Source organism: Polyodon spathula, chromosome 10, assembly GCF_017654505.1.
Source record: "Polyodon spathula isolate WHYD16114869_AA chromosome 10, ASM1765450v1, whole genome shotgun sequence".
Taxonomy (NCBI): domain Eukaryota; kingdom Metazoa; phylum Chordata; class Actinopteri; order Acipenseriformes; family Polyodontidae; genus Polyodon; species Polyodon spathula.
The window spans coordinates 7449220-7474847 of NC_054543.1; the positions used below are offsets into that span (position 1 = coordinate 7449220).

Here is a 25628-nt window from a genome sequence, read left to right on the forward strand (position 1 = left end):
TTCCATCTCTACAATAGTGCGGAATTGCGTGGAGGAGTGTGTTTTGTCATGTTGATTACACACTAGTGTCCACTGGGGGGCAGGGTTAGGACCACTAACCAAACTCATTTGACTTGTCTTGAGTGTTCTGGCCTGGATAAACTCATTCCCTGGCTAATTCTCCTAAATAAATCAATAAATCAAGCCCTCAGCTCCCCTGCCCTGTAGACAGAGGCAGGACACCCCTGGATACAAGATGTTTCCTCTCAGTGAAGCTCCCCTTCTTCAGCGTCGTCTAAATCAGAGCTCGGAGTTGCATAAAAAAAAGTTGAGTTCACTGAAAAGCTGACTAAATAAAAGCAATTACACTGACACCACTGTTTCAGCAGGCTTCTGCTCATTAAACATGTTGCATGTTTATTCTAACACAACATCACAATTTGCTGCATTCTGACTTTAATTGCCTTTTACCTAAAACTACAGACTGCCATGGCAGAATTTTCAAACTAGAAATATTAAATGAGATACTTCAAAAGGCGAACAGTGCTGAGCCCTCATCCACACAAGCCATCCAGTAGGGAACTACACCCTCCCCCGCTGCCCCTCACCTGTGCTGGGGTCCTCGGGCCTCACGTACCCCCCAAGGGGCAGGTTCAGCAGCTGGTAGGTGACCTGCCCGTTGGGACCTTTGTCCGGGTCGACAGCCGAGACGGAGATGAGAGTGGTCCCGGGACGAGCCCCCTCCAGGATCCTCTCTGTGAAGTTGGTCACACCGAAGGGACGGAACCTCGGGGTGTTGTCGTTTACATCCAGAACGTTCACCATCAATCGGGCTGCGGGAGATAGCGCGAGAGAGAGAGAGAGAGAGATATGAGAAAAGTAGTTGATGAGTAGTTGGAGATGGTGGAAACACTTGTATTCATATTACTTCACTATTTGATTTGGGGTAGTGATGGAGTAAAGGCGAGAAGCTTACCATTTGGAACACTGACAGACTGTTCGATTACATCACTGGCGTTGTCGTGAACGGAGACAGTGATGTCGAACGTAGCAACCAGCTCTCTGTTCAGTGGAGTCCTGACAAACACTGCGCCTGGAGAATCCAGAAACACATTTCACACACTCACACAGTCTACATTATACAACCCCAGGGATGGAAATAACATTCCTATTGCATAGCAATTTTAAAACCCATTCCAGATTTTAATACAACTTGAATAGACACAGTGTATCTATAACAAGCTTAAACTCAGTGAAACCAGGACAGAATCCCATGATGATTTCTCACTCCCTAACGCAGCAGGACAGCAAAGCAGGTATGGAAATAGTACTCCTTTTGCATAGCAGTTTCACCCATTTCAGGTTTTACTATGAGCTTGATCAACCCCAGTTTACAGGCAAACAAGTTCAGGTGTGTCTTATTAAATTTTTAGTAAAAAAAGGAATGGTTCAAACTCAAAAGCAATGGGTGTTATTTCCATCCAAAGGCATATCCATGTGCTTCTCCAGCCAAGATCAACAACAAGTTAGCGTGAACAGGATTCGCTCCACGCTCACGTGACTCAGCCAGCCCTCCAGGAAACACAATGCCTTGTGCTGACTCCGTGTTCGGGCACACTCTTCTCACCGGAGTGGAGGTCGATGCCGAACACGTCCTGCTGGCCTGCCACAAGGGAGTTGGTGTCGTCCCTGGCTTGGATCTCAATGATGTAATATTCCAGCCGGGGTCGGAGGTCGAGGTCGGTGGCAGTCACCTGGGTGATGACGGCCCCTGGCGGGGTGGACTCATTGATGTTGACGGTCTGGACGGGGATAAGGAACTCAGGCTGCGAGTCGTTCAGGTCCTCCAGCACCACAGACAGGGTGGCGGTGCCTGACAAGGGGGGGGTGCCGTGGTCTGATGCCACCACGATCAGCCGGTACGAGTCACGCTCCTCGCGGTCCAGCATGGCGTTGCCCACCAGCAGTGCCCCCGAGCTGGCGTCCATCACAAAGCGGTCCTGGGCCCCGCCCTCGATGCGGTACGTCAGCCAGCCATTCGCACCCGAGTCCGCATCACTCGCCGACACCTGGGTGACCACCACACCTGCGAGCGCAAGAGACAGAGGGGGGGCAGTTACAAAACTTCATTGACTGACTTATTGTTCAATCGAAGTATATAAGTTTGATTTAAAACAATGAATAATGATCAGTGTTAATCAAGGTAATAGCACAGATTTGATACTGCAGGGATGGAAATAAGACTCCCATGAGATAAAAGTTTGATCCATTCCTTTTTTTTACTGAAAGTTCAATAAGACACAACCAAGCTTGTTGCCTATACACAGTGGCTAATCAAGATCATAGTACAACCTGGATTGGGTATCATTGTCAGTGTATTGCACTATGCACCAATGTGTATAGCATGCCTTGACAATATCAGGCAAAACACACACACACACATACATATTACATACATATCACAGAAGGACTGTGAGAGAGCAGGTTTATAATATTTAAGGAGTAAATAAGATCTGCGACTGTTTAACATTAAAATAAAGCATGATATCTAAACTTCCACAACTGACAAGTGCAATCCTGTACTTTTTCAGTTTACCAACAGGGGGCAGCCTTGTATTTTATTTAGTCTGCAGCCTCCTAACACAGGAATTTAACTTAACCCATACTGTCCAATGACTGATTGGAAACGTATTTGGTATTGGTCTGTAGGGAACAACCTACATATTTCCATGAAAAATCTCAAGTACAGTACAGTTTAAGCTGACTGGCCTATTTTGATAACTGTCTTGCATTGTGTGTAAACTGGATCGCTGTGGTGTCAATGTGAAATCACACTGTTGGAGGCAGGAGCCAATGTTATTGTATGCTGCATTTCTTCCGCCTAGAGCAAATATTGTACTTTGTGTATCAATGAGTGTGTTTTGCGGGGGGGCAGGTTAATGGGTACACACTGACTGAGTTCAGACATGATTTGGAGAGCACTAGTGAGGCCACGGGAGATGAAAAAAAAATCAATAGGATGTGATGACTGAAACAGAAAATGGTGCAAGATGAGTCTAAGGAAGTTGAAGAATACAGCTGATATTTCACAGCCATACAGCACCAAGCTGCTTTTAAGGCAATTTTTCTATTATTAATTATTGGAGAGCAGGGTTGCTGTACATAGCAGCAATGTGCGATCTTACTGGCTTGTCTGTTAATTCAATTAGAATTTTATTAAACATTATTCGCATTGAGATTAAAATCTCTTTCACAAGAGCAATTTGGACAAGAAGCAGGCAGACGAAATAAAAAATAAATTAAAAATGAAGACACACACATCATCGCCCATACAAATCCACTCATTCACACGATTAAAAAAAACAAAAAAAACAGTGCAGATCAAGAAGTAAATGTTCTCCAGACTCATCCGGCTCTCTTTGTCACTCGCAGACTGTCTGCAGTCACCATGGCAACGTAACATCATGCAGATGTTCTGACAGATTCACCTGTCTGGCCTCTCAGACAGACAGTGTTTTGGCAGGGGGCGTTTCAACAGGACTTTAGTGCACACGGGTTTAGAAGCATGTCTATCAGCCCATTGAGTTTGGCATGCATAAACTCTGCACTAAACAAAAGGATACATTTCTCGTGCATGTAAACTTAATAACTACTGTCTCTCCTAATTCAACAGGCATGTGAGATACTCAGCCCTCCTCACCCCCAATTCAAATGTCTTCATTGGCATGACAAATCACATAAGCGTTACCAAAGTCAGTACAAAAAATATACTGAAACATAAAAACAATAAGGACACAGTAGATGTATGGAAAGGCCTGAATGGTACTTTGTGTTTTTTCTCATCTCTTTTGACGATGAGGTGAGGTGGGTTAAGATACTCACTTGCGGTGTGCCATCGCCATCAGTAAACTCCCACTTGTTTCTGCAACTTTCTCGAATGTTTTTCTGTATTTGGAACAGTGTCTCAGATTGAATCTCTCCACTGACGCACTGGTCACAGAGTCCGGCCTCTATGGGCTTCCAGTTTAATTTGTGTTTCAATCAGTTTCAATCTGCAGCTTGTGGTCCCTGCAGTTTCTGTATTTGATTAGGACCTGCCTGTTTTTTGGAAATGTACTCTGCCAGGTCGGCTTTACTGCACAAGGGATCTCTAACACTCTAACTTAGTTTTCATTTATCCACCTCCTCCCCTCCCTCCCGTTCCCTCTCCTCCTCCCTTCTCTCTCCTCTCTCCCCTGCCTTACTCACCAGCCGGGCTGTTCTCCTGCAGCCTCACACTCAGTATGGCCGGGTTGAAGATGGGTCGGTTATCATTCTCGTCCAGAACCGTGATGCTCAGAGAGACTGAGCTGTTCAGCTGGCCTACATCCTCTGCAACCAGAAGCAGCTCCAGCCTGGGGTCTGAGAGGGCCTCCCGGTCCAGAACCGCTCCCCCCCGGACAGACACCACGCCTTGGAGGCAGACAGACAGACAGACAGACAGGGTTACCCGTTATAGAAGCTCCCCATAATAAAAGCATAGCAAAGTGTAATAAAGCACAGCGAAAGCATCATAAAGTATAGCATTGTAAAGAACAGCATCTTATGGGTAAACTATGGTAAATGCTAATATAACCATGGGAAAAAGCAGGGTAAAACTGAAATAAATACCATGCAAAAACACTGTGGTAAACTTTTATAAGGGACTAAGAGACCAACCCCACCCCAATGATAAGAATGTCTCTCAAACTGACCTCTCCTGCTGTCCACAGTGAAGAGGTCCAGTCTTGACCCCAGCAGCCGGTAGGTAACCATTGCATTGGGGCCCAGGTCATTGTCCTGAGCCAGGATGGGACCATTCAGCACCAAGACTGGAGTGCCTTCAGGAAGGAAAGAGATGTCTTACTGCTTTTACTGGTTTATTTACTAAGCTTTAACTTGGGTGTTATTTTAAGAATGTTTTTAAATAAATAAATCCTGTAGAAACTATTCTGGAATGTTTCAAAGAAACCAACCCCAATCTAGAGCAGTTTAATGAATATAATACCTATCATCCATAACTCAACAGTGCTGTTGGAAATGTGCTGAATAATGTAATTTATTCTCTGTCTATATCTAGCTATCTAGTATCATTGCTTTAATATTTAACAAGTTTTCAAATGGCCCCTGTCTCTCCATATTTCTGAATCCCGGTCCTAGCTTGTGTTGTTTCGCTCAGATTCAGTCTGAAGCCCCAGCTTGCCCCCCACACTCCATCACCCACCTGCGGGGGAGTTCTCAGAGATCTGGGCTCGGTAGCTGGGCTCGGTGAAGAGTGGGCGATTGTCATTCTCATCGGAGACAGAGATCAGCAGAGAGTCAGAGTCCTGAGGACAGAGACGGACAGATGCTCAATTATTTGAATGTGGTATGCCAGGGTAAAATCAGTGTGCAGTGTAGTCAACCACAGGGTCATTCCATCTTGAGTGGCTCGAATCCAGGGGAGTGCTCTCCTCCGTTTGCGGTTGATGTTGAGAAATAAACCACATGCGCCCCCCACATAGTGAGAAGATGTCTGAAGGTTGTTAAGAATGCCCACTCCGTTGATCTCATTTTCTACATGTGAGGGATGCCTTTAGACAAATGACACAAGTGTTGTTTTAAAGCTGGTTTCATGGGCTGAAACCAGCTTTAACAGCACAGTCAAAACCTATACACTTCATATGGGCTTGGTGGCATACCCTGCGAGCGATGCGCGGGTTCTCTGGGTTATCCTTTACGGTGACGGTCAGTCTGTACTCGGACACTCGCTCCCGGTCAAGAGGCCGGTTCACCAAAACCACCCCTGTCTGCAGAGAAAACACAAAAACATATTTTAATCAAGTGACAACCAAGCTTTTAAAATCCACTTTCTTGTACCTCTTTCCCATGACTTCAAAAGTTTCCTCAAGCTTCATAGACCCTCCAATTAGTTATCTTATCATGGACTACTTTGGTAACAGTAAGCAGTCTAAGATTAGTGTCTAATTATTAGGGAGCTCTATTTTAGCACTGCAGAGTTTAATCACACAATGCTAGTTTTGCTTTCTCATTGTGTGTGCTTCTTAGTGAATTTGGAACCATTCGTAAGTAACTAAGAGGTAGATTCGATCAGCCCACACCCTGGTGAGTCACATCTGAAATCTTTGCAGCGTTTTACAGCACCAGCACAAGGTTTGGGTGTGTTTTCATATTTCAACGGCCAGCTTGTAGCAGTGTGACGTCACAATAGCGGCTTTGCCAAGCTTTGAATTCAGCGCTACCCACAGCAAACGACAATGTTTAATCCATCCAACAAAAAATATATGAATTAAATCTATAATAATGACTAAACATTTTGTTGTGCATGGTATAGAGAGACGACATGATGGTTCTTCGTAGGTGCTCTGGAGTACATTGTTATTGCAATTATTTTTGCATTACTCACTCAGAACCATTGAGCCTCCTCTGCATAGACTTATCAAATGACCCTGTACGGTTTGCTGGTCTTTGTGTGTGACTGGGAGTCACTCTAGTTGAAGAGAGGTTGAACCGTATCGGAGCGCGTACCGTCTCATTGATGTAGAAGGCGTTGTCTGTGTTTCCGGCTGTGATGTTGAAGGTCAGCAGAGCATTGCGGCCGCTGTCCCCATCGAAGGCCAGCACGCGGGTGACCGAGGTGGAGACGGGGGCACCCTCGCTGACACTCGTGTTCATGGGCAGGTTCAGCAGTATCGGGTCATTGTCGTTGATATCCAGCACCCGCACGCTCACCAGCACCTGCCGCCCAGAGAAATACAATCGTCTCAGTGTTTTGTCTTTTTACAGACAATGAGCCCGGCAACGTGTACCTGGAATGAGTGGGAATGAGTGGGAACATCTCACTGTCAGTTGATTATTTTTCTGCTAAATTATTTGTCTGCTAAACAACTAATTAATAATAAAGATTATTTTTCATTGTGTGACTCTTAACAGTTGTGTGGCACTGCTTTCGGAGTGGAGAGTGGAGAGAGGAAGAAGAGAAGGTCCTTCAGCCCACCAGGCTGCTGTGTTTGTGTTCTTTTTGATTCTCCACACAGACCTGAACACATCCATCTTCTTCAATTGAAGACCTTCCTCCCTTCACAGCTTAGGCCCGATGTTGATCAGCATCCTTGACTCTTAGCCTCCTTAAGACCTTTCAGGTTGCATTTGGGTACAAGCCAATAAATAACAAACTTTATACAATTATTTAAGTGATTCTTTGATATTTTTAAGCAAACACCAGTCTGGCAGCCAATGCAGGGAGGCAAGTGCAGGGGACATATGGTAATCTGACAGGCTGATTCATTTTTCAAGATTAATAAAAAAAAAAAACCCTAAAGTTAATTTTTGGAAAGGGAAACATACAGCATAGAGTCTTGGAGCATCAATCTGCTTTTGTCAGACCTTATCCATCTGTAATGAGCTCATTACCAATTCACGTGGCAGGTGAATCACTAACACTATGCAAACATGCTGCTTGCTAGCTGCTCTGTGCATTGCTCTCTAAACATGCTGCATTGTAGAGCCCTGCAGCAAAAGGCTGGTCTTTATTTACAGTGATGGGAAGCATGCACCACATTACTGGACTGTGGAGGAGTGCTTTACCTGGGGGAAAACAGACACACAGTACAATAAAAAGCAGCCTGGCTGTGCTCCCACTCCGCTCGTTCACATGCTTTTTCCAACCTGTCACAGATTTTTCAGCAGACCGTCTCTGAACTCGGAAGCTGTGTTTCAATCTGCATTATGTTTATATAAAATTGTCAAAGCAGGCCCTTATTTTGACACACATGCGGCGACACCCGACAGACATGGTTTGATACATGCCAGCCTGTGTTTGCTAGAAAGCCGAGAAGTGGTTGATCACAGGCCGTGATCTTTTTGTTTCAGTTACTCATCAGTTAAAAACTAATTTGCCACGACTGCAGGCAATTTTCATGGCAGTCTGTTCAGCACCTTAGACAGCAGATGCTGGACTGCTACCTGGTTTTTTGGGTTTTTTTTTAGAATGTATTGCAATATATTTTGATGAAATCCAAAATATATTTTTGTATTCTGCCATCTATACAATATATCTTGTATTCTTGTAGGAATGTACTGCAGTGTATTTTGAATGTTTTCTGAAATGTATGAGACTATATTAAAAATATATATTGCACTATACAGCTTATATTTAGGAAAGAGATGACAAGATGTTACCATGTATTTTTAAATACACTTCTATTGCTTTGACATATACTGCAATATATTATTGATCCATATGGGTGGGGAAGGATGCTAGGTGACACTGCAAAGTTTGGAAACAGGGTTAAATGTTTCAGCTAATAATGTCAAAAACAATACGTTCTAACCCAAAACAGCAGAAGTGGAAAATGCAGCTCTGCAGAAACCATATGTAAATTTATGGTGAGGAACCATGACGCTAACTTACGATTATCATGTTTTTTTTTTTCCCAGAACGTTATCTATGACGGTTACATCAGCTAATCGGCATGCTTTTGTGAGAAACAAGAAGTCTCTAATGAAATAATGTTCAGAGCAGTAGATTCTGTCTGATCTGAAACGTTGGGATCTGACCCTGCTCAGATTAGAGACGCACTCACAGTCACTGGTCCCAATGTGTTCCAGACTCATAATACATGATCTAATCTTCTTTTTATGTTTTTCATGTTTATAGTTAATCAAAAAATGAAACAAAAACCCTTTGAATCCAACATACAGAGACAACTGTAAGGGCCAGATTCTCAGAGCTGATTACTCCAAATTGTCATTTCCATGTTTCTTTTTCAGAAAGCAGAAACGCAACCAACGAAGTTAGCAAACCTAAAATAAAAAACTCAGTTACTTAATTTCAGGGCTTGTGAGGAGTCTAAAGCCATTTATTATCCATTTTAGAAATGCAAAAAAAAGGGGGGGGGATAATTGACAATTTGGAGTATATTGAGAATCCAGGCCTAAGTGGATTATACTCTCATGACAGAATTACAACACTGAAGTTCAGCTGTTGTCAGACAGAATTTAATTAGGACAGCATGGTTCAGATTACAGGTCAGTTTGAATAAGTGCGATTTATTTAAACTGTTTCAAAAATTGACCATTCTGCAGCAGCTGCAATATCTCGCAGAAACCACTGTTTAGATAGAAATGGAAATATTGAATTAAATGAGGGAACTTTGAGTGTATGACCAATGGCAGGGTATAGCTATCGGGGTCTATTTAAATGATGTAAACCCAGGCAGATTCTAATATATAACTATTAATCCAGACAGGGTGATTAGCAGGCAGCAGACAGTACCGTGCTGCTGCGTGGGGGCACGCCCAGGTCCTTTGCCTGCACTGTGATGTTGTAGAAGGCAATGTTCTCACGGTCCAGCTCCACGTCCCTGTGCACACGCAGCTCCCCCTCCACCGGGGAGATCACAAACTCATCTGGGGAGGAAACACAACCACACAGCATTGCTTATGTTTTTACAGGGCTGTATACCAACAGTTTCTTTGCACAGCACTGAGACTGAGTTTCTGTATCTGTTTTCTTCATTCGCACACACACAGCGTAGTATATTCTGAACCCTAACCATCGCTATGAATGATGTCCACAGGAAATGAAGAGTTAGTAAGACTCACTCTGGGGATCTCCAGACATGATGCTGTACTCCACCTGCCCGTTGGGCCCCGAGTCTTCGTCCTGAGCTCGCAGGGTCCACACCCGGGGGCCCGGCTGGCCCTCAGTGATGTCAAAGGGCCCCTCGAAGGAGTGTGGGAAGGTTGGCGTCACGTCATTGATGTCTATCACGTTAACCAGCACCTGAGAAGAAACATGGACGAGCATAACAGCGCACTTCGGACAACATTTCAACGAGACCCATCAGAGAACCTTCAGGAAAGTGTAGCACAAGAACTTTGCAGTTTCACCATGCTTCTCCCATTGTTATAGCATGAATTTAAAATAGTTTACCCTGGTTTACTATGTATAACATACTTTACCATACTTCTGCTTCACAATGCTTACCTGTGCTTTAGATTTCATATTTTGCTGTGTTTTTTACTGTGGTAAACTTGTGTGAGGGAACCCTCATTCTCCACGCTTTGTTTTTAATTTAAATATTAATTACATTCCCTGAAAATGAAAAATTCTTCTCTCTCATTCTGCCTACAGTAAAATCTTTCAGAACTATCAAACCCTCGATAGTGTTGAGTTTAGAAATTAAAAAATTCAATGACAACCAACGTTTTCACGAGAAGTCTTTCTCAATGTCTTCAATGCCATTGAATTTATTAGACTTCTTTTAGAATTCATACACCCAAACTGTAGTGTAAACAGAAAAAAAATTCTGAGGTACACAATCTGTACAGTCCTCCCTCATTACACCATCAAGTATGAGGCAGACATCCAAACTGGAACCACAGCGAGGGTGGCAGTATACCGAAGGTCATTCAGAACACGGTAAACGATAAAACTGCACTAGAGCAGTCAAAACTATGTATTATTCTACACAACAAGGGACATTTAAAATAACAATAACCTATAAATTGCATTGATGTACATTTTTGGCAAGGTCTACTGGCAGATGGCTGACAGAAAGGGTGGTGGTATAACCTTGGTGGGGGGGTAGGATTGTTTACACTGGCATACATGTACATACCGTGGCGCTGGACTGCAGTCTCAGTGAAGGGTACGGACACTGGTCAGTGGCGGTGATGATGAGGGTGTAGCGTCCATGGCTGACCTCGTAGTCCAGCTCTCTCAGTGTGACCACGGTTCCCTGCAGACAGAGAGACATTCATTCAAAGTGCAGAGTAGAGGCATTTCAATTATTACACACACACACACACACACACATATATATATATATATATATATACATTCAATATTTCTGTACATTTAATACAGTATCTTCGGTAATACTTGTATGACTTGCCAGGCCAATAACAAACATTAGCATGCTTTGTGAATGCAGTCTATTGATTTTCCAAGGATATTGTTTATTATTCAGCAAACATTTTATTTATGTATGTATGTATTTATTTATTTCACTAGTTTTAGAACATAAGAAGAACATAAGAAAGTTTACAAACGAGAGGAAGCCATTCGGCCCATCTTGCTCGTTTGGTTGTTAGTAGCTTATTGATCCCAGAATCTCATCAAGCAGCTTCTTGAAGGATCCCAGGGTGTCAGCTTCAATAACATTACAGGGGAGTTGATTCCAGACCCTCACAATTCTCTGTGTAAAAAAGTGCCTTGTGAGGGTCTGGAATCAACTCCCCTGTAATGTTGTTTCTTCTTTTAGTTATATCTTCTTCTATGTTATATCTTCTGGCTATGTTCACAATTACTGAATCAAGAGGTATTTAAAGAGCGGTGGGCCCACGGGGGCAGGGTTGCGTGACTCACTGTGGTCCTGTTGATGTAAAAGGTGCTGTCCACATTCCCCTCCGCTATGTGATACAGGACGGTCCCGTTGAGCCCCTGGTCTCGGTCCGTGGCACTGACTGTCAGCATGACAGAGTTGGCCGTGTTGGGACCCTCTCGGAACGTGGCTTCATAGACCAGCTGCTTAAAGACTGGGGCATTGTCATTCTCATCCAGGATGGTCACGAAAACGGTGGTGGTGGCCTGGGCAGAGGCGAGGGGAAAACAGGACTGTAGTTTGATAAAGGTTGCGAAGGTTAGAAAAATCAACAATCAATTGAAAAAAATCTTACAAGCATTGTAGACTTTTTCTAACTAGGACTCCTTAGAAGTTCTAACCAATGTTTAACTATCTTTATTCTTATAAGTACTGGTCTTCTGATTCCTCACTTGTTTTTTTGTTTTTTTTTCTTATTTCAGGGTATGCAAACACAAAACCATGGACAAACTGATCATTGGATTTCATGCATGAAATATGGAAAATAGCTGAAACAAGTAGTTTTGGACAAAGAATATATATATTTTTCATTGACATTTTTTTCCATTGCTCCATATGGAAAGAAAACAGCATCCACATATGAGGTTGTCATCTTCCACATGTTCCCTATAAAAAAAAGAAGAGGTTTTTTTATCTGTCTACATATGCATGAAAGCAGCAGCCATGTTTCATCCAGCATTGTCTTTGGAATCGCTGCAGATTGATCTATTTATTTAAAATTGCATTCAGTGGAAAAGCCATCTGATCTGCAGGCATCTTGTTTGCACAGGCGTCCCTCCCAGTGGGAACAGAAAGTTACAATGACACACAAGCATACAGCAAGGTCACCGTGTCACAATCCAAGTATTACTCTACCCTCCGCACTTCAAGCGCTATCGCAAGGCAGATTCAAATGATCAAACAGCAATCTCTCAAAATGATGAAGTGATGCTGTGAGTTATACGTGTAGTTTACTCCAGTCTGAAGGGGCAACAAAAGCCTTTTTTCCAATAGCAATGCTCATTTTTGGTTGTTTAAAATATTTAGCATTAGAAACTACTGAAGTAAAAACATACAAAAAAAAAAACACAAACAAAAACAAAACACAGATAATCTTGTTCTAGTCATTGCAGCCATGCGACTCTTTATCCTCTTCCCTCCCCCATATCCACACCCCCCTGCCCAAACACAGCACCCAGTATGTAGACAGTATCCCACCAAGATAAAGAGAACTGTTCTATTACAGCCTCCCTTCCACAGCAGGTAAAACGATTTACAGGATTCATTTGAAAAGTCAGTGGTGCCTCAAAACAAGGGTCTCACACCAGGAATATAGAAATAAGAGTGACTTCCAATCCAAGAGTCTCTTAAAGAAATACATGTGTTCATTCCTTGCCCAGTTCTTTGTTCTGACAACCCTCTCAACCCTGATAGGTGATCTGCTCATCCAAATGGTCAGTTTCATCATGAGTCACTCCCAATTGCATTTGGAGAACCACAGTTGAGAGAAACCACCTTGAAAAGATAAGGCGTTTACACTTGCACAATCTTTATCTCGCTTCATTATTACCCTGCCTTTGTTTTTTGTTTTTTTTACATGTATCTGATAATCCGGTTTACTTATTTGATCCTGGCAGTGGGGTAGACAAATCAATCAGCCAAAAAACACTGCATTATTTTATAGTGTATATGACTTTTGGCAACAAAAGACACTTTTGTCCAAACGTTTGCTGCGTGGCGAAGCGTTCTTCTCTCCGGTTTTACATGGAATAATGCAATATACTGTAATAAATGCAATATACTGTACTTTTCTATGTAATTATAATAATAATAATAATAATAATAATAATAATAATAATAATAATAATAATGAGAAGAAAAAGAATATGGAGGAGTAGGAGGAGACTGGAATTAGAAAGTTTGTCTGAATTGTTCTAATGGAAAAGGTTATACAAGTTTGTAGAATGTAATGAGATGTGTTTGACGTTCTGTATTTTGCACAATAACACAACACGCTCCCCCCTGCGGTTAACCGAAGAACTGAAGATCGGTTTTATGGTCAGGAGGTCGCAGTACAGTATCTTAAGAGTATGTAAATGCCAAGCTGCCAAACCTTTGCACATTTCCTGTGTCGATCGGCTTGCTGGAGACGCAATTTTCGTTTGCTTTTTTTTTTTATTATATACACTTTTTTTTTCCTTTTTCTAATACATTAGTAATTTCTGAGATTCTACATCAGTTAATTAACTGAGACAGGGTCGTATAGACATGGATTTACAAACTAAAAAACCTACTATTTTGGAATTTCGCTGGTTACTTCTTATCTGCGTCTGCATAAATGTTTCAGCAATATCAGGTAAGCATTGAAAAAAACACCGTTCTTTTCCACGTTATACTTGTGTGCCCGATTAAAAATATACTTTCGACTGGGGCTGCTTTACTTAATAGTTTATGTCTGTTTAATAACAAGGCGATGACTCACAATATTGTTGACATCTCCGTGTTTTTTTTTTTTTTTTTTTTTTTTTAAAGATATTAGAACATCTAAACGCGAAAAAAAACTCGCATTTCAATTTCGTTTAAAGCTATACAATTTATTTTGAGTCCGTTTTTTTGTTTTGTTGCTACATTTTTACTTTTTTTTTTGGGTTTATTATTCTTGAACTGGAAATGGTTACTATATATATATATATATATATATATATATATATATATATATATATATATATAGTAGAGTCGTTCTTAGCATTCGTGACGAATACTGACGGCTTAGCGGTTTTCGTTCTTTGACAAAACTGAATGCAAAAGACTGTCGACAGATTTAATTTTACAGTGCGAACAGAAACCACTATAGCTCCAGGTGCTTGTTAAATATTTATCTTGCAGTTGATTTTCTAGAATACATGGTTTAGTGCTGAAGGAAATCATTGATTTGTTGTCAGTGGTAAATTAACCTGTAGATCAGACTCCTGTTCAAAATGAAGGAGACTCGTTTGTGGGAGCAGTGTCTGTGCATTTTCTGCTAGTTATCATATTGATTGCTTTGCTTCAACTGAGTATGAACCTTCAGCAAAACGATGCAGCAAGCACTGAATGACATTTGTGGAGCACATCTACATCACAGCTGACAGCACTGATGAGGCAAGCAGAGAGGACAATCCATCCCAAATAAAGCGACCCTGGGTTTGAATATACAGGGTCTTCTCCATCTTGAACTTCTCCGAAGGTTTACCTGCCTGCCCTCAACAAGAGCCAAGCCTTGCTGCATGAGGAAGTGCACCACAGCACCCATCCCGAGGCCAATGACAGGTCTCTGAAGGTGTGTGCTTTTATATAGCATTTAATTACTCTCTTCTACAATGATTTGCACCTTGTCAGAGGAGGTGCAACATTTTTGGAGGGTCAGCAATTGCCCAAGTGCAAGGCAAAATCCCCACATCTCATTATAATGTTTGTGCCCGCTTAGTATTCCAGATCCCTGCCCAATTGCTCTTTTCTTCATTTGAATACATTTCAATATCATTTAAATGGATTAATGATAGTAAAGAGCTAATTTGATAGCGGGTGCAGAACGGCAGGTGAAAACCATTCTTTACATACGATGCATTGTTAGTGACTGCTAAAGTATCATTTAACACTAGCAATGGTTTTTTTTCCAGCCGCAAATCACTTTGTGCGTATCTTTACATCGGCACATGAATATCAAATAGGAAAGTTTGTACGCTGTGTTATTGACAAGTCATCTGGGAGCTCTCCAAAGAGGACACACAAAACTGTGAATTGGGGACTGAATTATTTTTCATCGGAGATGCAGACTGACTGATAGTTAAAATATTTGTCATTGAAGCTGAACAAAGTATTTACTATATCTGTAGTAAATAGTAACAGTACATTGCGACAGATGATTGAGGATCACAAACCACAGTGTGGAACTACTTCACTCTTACTCAGCAACGTCTGACTCTTATAAGACATTCGTATGCACTCTATGACGCACTGTGAGATATGCAGAAATACTCAGAGACCAGTACAATTCCTTAAAGCCTTGGATCAGCATCTTCATTTCAGATGTTTGTCAAAGGACTTTGCTAGTCCTCTTGTCTCTGAAGCATCTCAGAGCTCTACAAACCAAAAAGGCTAAACAGGGCAGTTGGACACCAGAGTATTTCAGCATCAGCGGTTTTGAAATGGGGTTTTCATGATGCGCTGTTTGCACAACATGCTCCCCCTCCTGCCTTTATTGCAAGACTTCACAGTTCTGCTGTTGGAAGGGACAGGACATTTCTGCTGATCAGACTGCAGTACTTCCCCATTGCGGGGCTCCTGTGTAAACGTGCAACACTGCAATGCTCACCACAGCACGTTTATTTATTTATTTATTTAAAGCTATTTAAGCAGCTAGATAGATCTACTGAGATCTGGGATGTTTCAAAAATGAGTTTCATAGTTTCACTTTTAACAGTCTGATGAGATAAGGCTCTTTGTGGTTGCAGATTGGACTGTAGCAAATATCAGCTCAGCTAGGCAAGTTGTCTGCGCCTCCGGGTCAGAACCCACAGTCCCGCATTTCTGACGTGTTCAGGAGTGCTTAGGTTCTGAAGTGTTTCCGATTTAATCACACAAGAAAGAAATTAAATGTCAATAGGAACTTAAAACTAAGGAAAGGGAAATCACAAAGGCACATATGAGCTGCAGTAAGGAACTAAACATTTTAGCTAGTGTATGGGATGCACACTTAACAGCTACCCAGAGGAGGAAGAATGTCTTCACTGAATGCAAAGTAAATATTAACCAGTGTAGTACATCACCGTTCAAACAATAACAGAATACCTCTACCTCATGATTAAGAATATTTTATATTTCTGAGTTAAGAGTTTCCTGAGGATCCCCTGGTCGTCCCCATGTCAGTTGGGCCCATCTGTTTCAAAACCACTGTTGTAAGTATTTACACCAGTATGGACATCAGCCTTCTTGTTATACCAATCCCTAAACTCCATAGCCCTGCATCTCAAATAACAAGATTTACGAGTCTCCGCTGGTGAGTGTGCTAACCGCTTGGTTACAAGGGTAGCAAAGAGTTCAGTCCCTATAAGAATTGGATCCTGGATTAGCTCTCAAACACATCAATGTAGATCAGAGAGCTCAGGCATGCCCCAGTTCTTATTAAGTCTAAACACACTTGCTTATTAAAACGGAAACCCAGAAGCTGTCGGGTATAATTGAAAACGTTCCTCTGCAGACCACAAAAGCCTTTCGTGTCATTTAGGACCAGTGTAAAGGAAACTTTTGGATAAGAGTGTTTGGTGAAGGGAAACTTGCTAAGCTGCGCTCTGTAATGCAAATGCCTCTGAAATCTGAATATTAAACACTTAACCGCAAAAAGAGGACACTGTTGCCCAAGCCAAAGCTGCGTGCCCCAGTTCTGGAAATAATAGAGAGGAATCATTCTCATCGAGATGTTTTCTCGGAGCAGAACAGGGCGCTGCCCCCTCTCCTTCCTAGATAACACTGTAGCTTTTTCTAGCTAGAGCCCAGAGCCATCTCCCTCCCCCCAGGGTCAATTGAAGACTCAGGAAATAGACATCTTTCAGCAGCCTGTTAATACTGCACTCAGAAATCGCCCACTGAAACATTTAGATCCCTGACCAGTGTGTTTATTTTTTTTGGCAGAGGAATTCAATAATGACTTCATGCTGTATCTTATTCTGCTGTAACACGCTGCAGAGTGTCCTTTTCTACTATTTTTAACTGGACTATGACAAGTCACAAAATTAAAAAAATAAGGATTCAGTCCATTGAATATGCAGCTGTTTCTACTGGTTAGGCAGCTGCTGATGCAGCCTGGGACCCCTCCAGCTGAACCCGTCGGGTGTCTGACCAGTAAGGGTCTCTGTCTCCATCGCTATGATTAGTTTTAAAACGCAGCACAAAAAGTGAAACATTTACAAAGATTTCACTTCAAACAATTTAAGCCTGACTGAGACCCTTACAATACGAACAGAAACCATAAAGAAAGAAACATTTTATATATATATATATATATATATATATATACACACACACACACACACACACACACACACACACACACACACACTTAAGGCTTATGCAAACTAGAGTAAAACCAGGTACAGATCAAACTGCACTGCAATGGGAATCAGTATTCCTCACCCCACTGGAGTGATAAGTACTTTCTAATCGTGTATGATGTAAAAGTGATGAACTTTCGGCCTTAGCGGTGAGGCAGCCACATCCCTCAATCAGTCTTTCACATCTCTGTACCTTGCACAGCTGACAAAGTGCACTGACCTAAAAAAACAAAAAACAGCTAAAATAAAGATTTAGCTGTGCACAGGAAGTGTATCTTCTTTTCCGTTGTGAGTTCACACCTGCCTGCATGCATACTGGAGAGATCTGCACAGTCTGCTCCAAATACACCTGGCCCCATCCCAGCAAAGAGAACAACACACAAGCACAAGACCACAAGTGTGCTGATAAACAGTGCAGCTGTCAAATTTGAAAAAACAATGCAACGTTGGAGAGGCGCTGCAGGTCCGGGATACCTCAGTCTGGTGTTCCCTGAGATATAGTGCGCTGGTTCGAAGCAAAGGCAAATTGTCAGTGAAGAATACAAACATTTAAACAGAAAAAAACTAAACAAACAAAAAAAAAGGCTAGCAGGAATCCACTAGAAAAAATAAATGAACTGCTTGTAACGGAGTTGTTTGTGGCTGATTTTGCACCATTACAATTCAGGAGCACCACTGTGCTGTATACATAATACACAGCAGACCAGATATCAATGTTAAAGCCATTTTTTATTTTTGTATTAGGAGGCTTATATCGGACATATTGTTATTGAAGTGTATATACATGTGTATGTGTGTGTTTGATCCACAAGCAATTTTTTTTCCCTCTTGCTGGTATATGCAAAATCATTTTTTTCTGTGTTTCTTTATTAACACATCTATGACTGCATATACTTTTATATGACTGCCAGTTACCTTCCACACAAATAGTTTGTCTACTTGACAAATGTGCAGGACCCTAGCCCTAACCCACGCCAAGTCCATTCAGAGAGATTTAAGACCTTCAAGACCATGTTTATCATGCAGAATATTTGAAACAAGGGTGTGAATAGCTGATAATCAAATGACAATTATCTAGCAGAGGATGTGAAGGGTATTAGTGCTGTTATGATTCACTCAGATAGCTTGTGGAGCTAAGATAGCTTTAATTGGACTGGGGTATAGAGACTGACATTGTAGGAATGTGTGTGTGTGTGTGTGTGTGTGTGTGTGTGTGTGTGTGTGTGTGTGTGTGTGTGTGTGTGTGTGTGTGTGTGTGGTGTGTGTGTGTGTGTGTGTGTGTGTGTGTGTGTGTGTGTGTGTGAAATGTGTGTGTGTGTGTTATTGTGTAGTGTGTGACAGTGTGTGTTTGTTGTGTGTTTGTGAAAAATAGATCACCAAATATAGAATATATATTATATATATATATATATATATATATATATATTATTATATATATATAGGATATATGAAATTTATAAAAATAGATATGGGCTTACTTTGTCACTTAGAATATCAATAATAATAAATATATATTATCACCAAAATAATATAGTTAGTGCATATATCCTGCTTGGGGAATATATGCATTGTAGGACGAACTATATTTCACTACCCGAGTGAGTGCAAACATCCTGCTTTTATGCAGCTGTATCGAGACTCGATTTCTAATCAATCATTCAATTGGAGTCTCGGTACAACGGCACATGAATTAATAAGTGCAATTACTTGTGCTCACATATTACTACATTTTACCTGCACGTGAAGTGCTGTGCAATCCACGTGCCTCAATACAAATATACATTTTAAACACTTGTGCTCGTAACCCATATTACATCCCATGTACCAATGACAATACACGAACATTAACGCACAACACGCAATATACAACACAGAAATACACACAGGGGCGGGGCAACGTTGCCACAGTCGCACAGCAGTCTATAGTCACCCCTCAGGTCTATATTAATAGTGTTTCCCCCAGCCTGGGTCATTTATATTACTGAATACAAGAAAAAACAGTGTATTAATCTGAGAAAAATGAGACTTAAAAATTGTAGGGCGGTGATTTTAAGCCCCAGAATTGTTCTCGTGTTCAAAGGGGAGAGGTATAATCCAAACAGGTCCAGTTTTGTTCTTTTTGTAGTCAAAACAAAATGAGCAAACCTGTTTCTATCTGGGTATTGTGTCTGTGTTTAACCGATTCAGACCTGACTGTCGCCTCCCTGTGGTCCCTGCAGGTCACGTGGGGTCTATGAAGGTCACGGCTCCCTACGTCTCCTTTAGCTGCCCTGAAGGTGCCAATGTCACTCTGAAATGCTCCCTCCATGGCCACCTGGCTGACATGCATGACAAAATGGGGAGGAACTGGCTCTTCAGCGCAGGGAGGAGCCTTGAGTGCAAGGAGAAGGTTCACCCGCGCCACCTGAAGGACAATGGCACCCACCCGGGGGTGTTCCTGTCCTCCGACCACAAGGGCACCTTCTGGATGATTCTCGCCAACCTCACTGTGGCGGACCAGGGCGGCTACTGCTGCTACGTGTACGATATCAACACGGAGCACAACAAACTCCACCTGCTGAGCAGCGAGCACGCCTACATAGAGCTCAACATCACCAAGAGTAAGTGCTGAGCGAGGGACAGCAAAATGCACCATGTGTTACTCTCATGGTGCTCTTAATCTGGAAGAACACAGGTTTTCCAAGTTCATACTTGGAAAGTTCTCTCTTTTTTTAAAATTTAGTAGTCGGCAATTAATTTTACCCAGGTTTTCTCCCAATTTGACATATCCAATTGTATTTTTTTTTATGCTCAGCTCACCGCTACCACCCGTGCTGACTCGGGAGCGGCGAAGACGAACACATGCTATCCTGTGAAGCATGTGCCGTCAGCCGACCACTTTTTTTCACTATGCAGGCCTGCCATGCAGCCAACCCAGAGCTACAGCGTCGGAGGACAACACAGCTCTGGGCAGCTTACAGGCAAGCCTGCAGGCACCAGGTCAGTCTACAGGGGTTGCTGGTGTGCGGTGAGCCAAAGCCCCCCCCCCCCCATTCAGCAGTGGAATAGCCTGGACTAGAACTGGCGACCTCCAGGCTATAGGGCGCCCGATTAGATCATTCAAATAGACCCACGGCCCACAGATAACTGCTTCATTCAAATACTTACCAGGAACCTTTGATAAAAGCAGATGCTAGTTTTAATGCCATGCAATGTAGGGCCTCTTACGTAGCAATGTGAATTGTGATGCTGACCTCTCTCTCTCTCATTGTGACAGACGGCAGCAGCTCCAATCAGAAGTGTGTCTCCCACACTGCCCCTCATACTCCCGAGGACAGCAAGGACGGTACAAGCGTGGGATTCTGTTGACTTTATAGATTTTGTCTTGCTTTGTTTTAAATGTGTGGCTTCTCCTTTATAACACTGGGCTAAATTCATAGACCTCAAAGGTTCCTTCTGTCATTGATTTCCTATTAGCAAATTAACAAAAAAGCAGCCTGCAAAAGCTTGCTGAAAGAAAGAGATTTAGAAGATGCAGAACAGTGCCCCATCCCCCCCACCCTGCCCTTCACACACACAGGAGGCATGCTGGTTCTTTATTTTTCCAGGGCTGAAGCTGTGCTTATTAAAAGGTTTCTGGTGTGAGTCATGGTGTCCTGGCTTGCTGGGGCATGATCAGGAGGGGGTGCACACAAAGGGGGGTGGAGAGTGCGAGAGAGTGGGTAGGGGGTGAGGGGGTTTCCGGAGGCAGTGCGATAGGGTGTGTGGGTGGATACGATAGCGTAGGGAGAGAGAGGGTAAAGTGAGAAATAGGGGAGGAGTTAAGTGAGAGGGAGGGTAGGGAGTGAGGGGGAGAGGGTGGAAGAGAACAGATGGTAGGGAGAGAGGGTTAGGGAGTGTACAGGATGGGTTCTTTCAGCTTCAATCTCCTGCTTTCCTTGGTTGTTATTTTAAGAGCTGCAGTTTTTCCCAAAACTGGATCAAACAATGGGATGAAAAACTGAGCCCAAAAATACAGCAAACATTTGGGTGTTTTAACCCTTCGCATCCCAAACATAATGAATCCCTCCATTGCTTTGACTTGTGTTTACTGTACAATATCAGAAAGCAGACAGTTCACATTGCATAACATATAGTGTTAGCTGACACATGAGAGACATAGACTTTCCTGCCTGGAGCTACATCACTCTGTGATCTAAACAGGCACGTGCATTCTTTTCCTTGCAGCTACTGGAGGTTATACATGCCATACCGGACCCCACGGCGTCAGTCTACAGAGCAGTTAAAAATCTTTAAATCAGCCATATTCACAGTTACATAAAGCACATTTTTTGATCCGATTTGAAAATATGTTTCTTCAAACAATATTCTCTAGAACACTTTCATGAATATCAAACCTTCCATCAGCACAAACATTCTTTTAAACAGCTCCTGAGTTTAACCCTATCAAGCCCACTACGAATTTCAATCAGATATAAGTAAGCGCTATCTATTTTTAAAACCTCTCTTTTAAATTCCCTGTACCAGACTAACGGATATCTTGTGTCTGTGTGTCATCCCCCCCACCACCACTCCAGGCTCAACAGCGCTGGGCTTAGCGACAGCAGGGAGCATCTTAGGAGTCTTGTCCCTGCCTGTCATCCTCCTGCTGGTGTACAAGCAGAGGCAGAGCACTGTATCTAACAGACGTGAGTACAGTCTCTACTGATCTATCCAACAACCTGGCTCTGCTGTTCTACAGTAGGAGATGTTAGAGTGTTTGTGATGATTTCTGTAGTACAGTTCTCCCTCCATATTTCATGATTCAGATTGGTTTCATTCCCTGTCCCCCTCCCACTCCAACTCCCACTCCCACTCCCACTCCCACAGCAGTACAAAGTCAAACCAAAATGACTGGACTTTCGAGACAGTTATTGAAAAAGAGCTCACATTGTAATGGGAAGTGCCTGAACAGAACGAAAGGGCAAAGCAGACAGTCTTCAACCTGTCCGTTCTGTTTAATTAGCAATGCTGATCAGGACTGGGGTCAACTTATTTTTCAATTCCATTAACTATCCCTTTTAATCAAGTCCAACACACCACTGATCAAAATTGCAATTTTTGTTCAGATGAGTGTCTCACAGTGGCAACACATTACTTCAATTGAACTCACTGTCAACTGAATTGGCTTCACATGAAAGCAGCTGAGGAAATCACACTAGTTATTATGTTTCTATAATATCAATTCCAGTTCCTTCGAAATAGTTGGAATTGGAAATTGATTTTAAAAGGGAATTGGAACGGAAAAACAGGAATTGACCCCGACCCTAACGTTGACTTCACCCATACTTGCATGCTTAAAAGAGGCTTGAAAAGAGCACGAAGTACCAGAGTTATCTGATGATGCATTCCTCCCATTGTTTCAATTCCCTTTGTGTCATTCATCACATTCCTGGTGACTTTTTTAACATGTAAAGCGCCCCTGTGCAATTTTTGCTGTCCTGTGCTTTACTATTATGTGTTCTACGGTCGTTGTAAAGTCAAGTCAGAACCAACCCCCCCCCCACACCCCCCGCCACTATAGAAACCCTGTCAACACGTTTCACTTCCACGACAAATGGAGAAGCGGAACGTGTGACAGGATCCCTCAGTATTGCAACAGTTTACAAAAAAACAAACAAACAAAAATGTGGAGTACTTTATGGCTGTAGTGGAGTACTGTGGTTTGGAAATCACAATGTCATAAAGACACAGTTTGAAGAGAATTCCCCCCCCCCCCCCCCCCCCCAAAATCTGCATATGCTTACTCAGTACACGGGGGATTCCCCCCCCCTGGCATGGAAACCCGCTTGAATGACAATGTTTTCATTTAAAAAAAAATATTGGTTCGCTTCTGAATTGGGGACAAAGACATTCAAAATAATTAAAGTGTGTGTGTGATTCTATTTTTGATTGCAGGAGCCCATGAGCTTGTGAGGATGGACAGGTAAGAGCCCAGACTTTACTGTCACACTCACTCCCCCTCCTCTGTTCCCTCCTTCCACGTCTTTCTCTCCTTTTCATTAGCATATTTGTATTTATTTACGAAGATGGCACAGTCACTTCACGTGCAGAGTAAAGTGTGTATTTGAATGTGGGCACGGGGATTGCACAAAATAATTCACGTACTGGAATTCAAGTGAATGATTAATTAGTAACTGAATCCCAGCACAGCTGTATATATAGAGGCATGGATCACTCACTCTGGGTTGGTGTGTTCAAAGGCGAAGGAACGGGAGAAAAAACTAGAATTAAAACAACTGCTACCCGCGCTGGAAGACCAGCACGATACTCGTTTGTTTCGTCCACTGTTTGTTAGCATCTGTTCGTTTAGCCGACGTGCCATTTATTTTGTGTTTTTTGTTTGTTAAAACCTTTTTATTTTGTTCATTTAATAAAAGCTCCGCAGTGCATTCATTACCCCAGTCTGCTGTGGATTCCTTTCATTCTACCCTCAGTACTTTGTGTTCTCCCGGGTCTGACATCACCCCTACAGCCATCGTTGCATTTACCACAAAGATCACAAAGAATTCTTTTCATTATTATTATTTCTATTATTTAGTAGTAGTAGTCATAATTTCAATAGTCACAATTATCCTACACTATCAATAATATCATTTTTATTAGTAGGAGCAGTAGTAATAATATTAAACAATTATTATTCCTACCATCTTTGCTGTCATCGGTGTTCTTTATCACCCTGGTTCTGATCCGTGTGCCCCCTCATCTCCCGCAGTGAGGCCGTGGGTCAAGAGAACCCCGTTTTCGACGAGTTGCCGCCCCGCAGTGTGAAGACCCGCAGCGCCACTCAGATATTGACGAGGCAGTCATCAGAGACAGGGCGCCACCTACTGTCTGAGCCCGGCACCCCACTCTCCCCGCCGGCACTCGGGGACTGCTTCTTCCCTTCGCAAGGTAACCCTGCTGCTCACACACGCACACTGTCTACACCCTGGGGTAGGGAGCCTGCTGAGTTCATGTGGAACAACAGGAATAGCAGCCATGACTTTGAAGTGTAACCAAAAGTTGTACCGGGTGACGTAGGAGGAGTTGAATTTTAGTTTGGGGTATCTTCTTGCTGGTTTTATACAGTCGAAAATGTAGTAGCTACCTGATTTGAAGGATGGCTTGCTTTTGCTGGAGGCACTTGATATGAAACGACATGCGTGTGACTGCACTGTAACATACGTCCTGTATTGGCTACATTTCATGCAGTAACAGGTTTTCAAGTGGCGCACACTGCAATGTACCTCTGTCTGTCTCGCTCTCTGTGACACATATCCAAGCTTTCCAAGTGTGTCCTGTACGTGACTATCACCACGCCGTAGAAGATACGTGATAGTTCCAAGTGTTTAACACAAAAACTAAGAATGGGGAGAAGGTGCTTTGTCCATTTGCCCTTGTGGTTCCACTGATGATTAACTGTAAATCACAGTGGTATGGCTATGTATAGACTTGGTGTTACTTTATTTTTTCACACCCCCGACTTGATAGACAGATACTGTAATGTTGTTTTCAATATAGTATAAGAGTTACACCAGACACGGATTTTGGAGAGCATCGGTATTTTATTGTATTAAATGAAGTGGAATCTCTTGGTCATTCGCTTTCATTAGGATTCCAAACCTGTCTACCTATAATATGCTGTAGAGAACACTGCCCACTGCTGATATACAGGGACATCACAAAGGCTGCCATTGACAGCACGGCAAATCTGTCTCCGAAAGACTGATTTTAAATTTTTTAAGAAAAGAGGACCTCAAAAATGTTGAAGACCAACTAGCAATAACTAGACATCCAGCGTACCCTCTAGTATAGAAAGCTTGAGTGGCTCTCGGATTATATCCACTGGGAAGTGCTGTCTCCTTGTACACGTGATGCCAGTTAGCAGCTAATTAGAGAGCGCGTTAGCGAAGAGAGCACAGAACTAACATCCTGTTTTGTATATTTTTTTTTCAGAACCCATTCCGGAATCACCTGATTTAATAAACGTATAGAATAATAATAAAATAAATAAAAAAAACAACCAGCTGTACAACTGCCACAGATTCTTGCTGTATTTTCAAAGGCAACATACTGCATGTCAACCCCACATTTATACCTGTTCTTTCATTTAGGGTTTTTAAGTTTTAAAGACAGACGTGACCTGTATGCGGTGCCATATTGCAAGGCTTTC

General features: G+C 42.4%; 2 protein-coding genes across 7 annotated transcripts in view; one reads left to right on the forward strand and one right to left on the reverse strand.

The window, feature by feature from the left end:
- Positions 1 to 25628, reverse strand: part of LOC121321765 (cadherin-23-like) — a 162653-nt gene that overhangs the window by 14686 nt on the left and 122339 nt on the right. For 3 of the 4 annotated variants that reach the window (XM_041260921.1, XM_041260918.1, XM_041260919.1), the window contains 12 exons: positions 11372 to 11593; positions 10623 to 10742; positions 9604 to 9784; positions 9275 to 9408; positions 6526 to 6735; positions 5679 to 5786; positions 5222 to 5324; positions 4713 to 4838; positions 4228 to 4431; positions 1607 to 2065; positions 956 to 1072; positions 588 to 812 (listed from right to left, as the gene is read on the reverse strand). In XM_041260921.1, the coding sequence (XP_041116855.1) occupies positions 588 to 812; positions 956 to 1072; positions 1607 to 2065; positions 4228 to 4431; positions 4713 to 4838; positions 5222 to 5324; positions 5679 to 5786; positions 6526 to 6735; positions 9275 to 9408; positions 9604 to 9784; positions 10623 to 10742; positions 11372 to 11593 (2209 nt within the window). Of the gene's footprint in view, positions 1 to 587; positions 813 to 955; positions 1073 to 1606; positions 2066 to 4227; positions 4432 to 4712; positions 4839 to 5221; positions 5325 to 5678; positions 5787 to 6525; positions 6736 to 9274; positions 9409 to 9603; positions 9785 to 10622; positions 10743 to 11371; positions 11594 to 11682; positions 13173 to 25628 lie in introns of those variants that run through there. The other variant, XM_041260920.1, reaches the window with a different exon arrangement.
- On the forward strand, positions 13444 to 25466 carry LOC121321766 (V-type immunoglobulin domain-containing suppressor of T-cell activation-like). 3 transcript variants are annotated; one of them, XM_041260924.1, is made up of 8 exons: positions 13634 to 13722; positions 14437 to 14685; positions 19675 to 20055; positions 20712 to 20780; positions 22012 to 22122; positions 23372 to 23399; positions 24189 to 24367; positions 25412 to 25466. In XM_041260924.1, exons 3-8 carry the CDS (start codon positions 19689 to 19691, stop codon positions 25447 to 25449), a joined length of 792 nt encoding a protein of 263 aa, XP_041116858.1. In that variant the 5' UTR covers positions 13634 to 13722; positions 14437 to 14685; positions 19675 to 19688; the 3' UTR covers positions 25450 to 25466. The 3 variants fall into 3 exon arrangements, with proteins under 3 accessions (XP_041116856.1, XP_041116858.1, XP_041116859.1); XM_041260925.1 differs by having other exon boundaries at positions 13635 to 13722; positions 14564 to 14685; XM_041260922.1 differs by lacking the exon at positions 14437 to 14685 and having other exon boundaries at positions 13444 to 13722.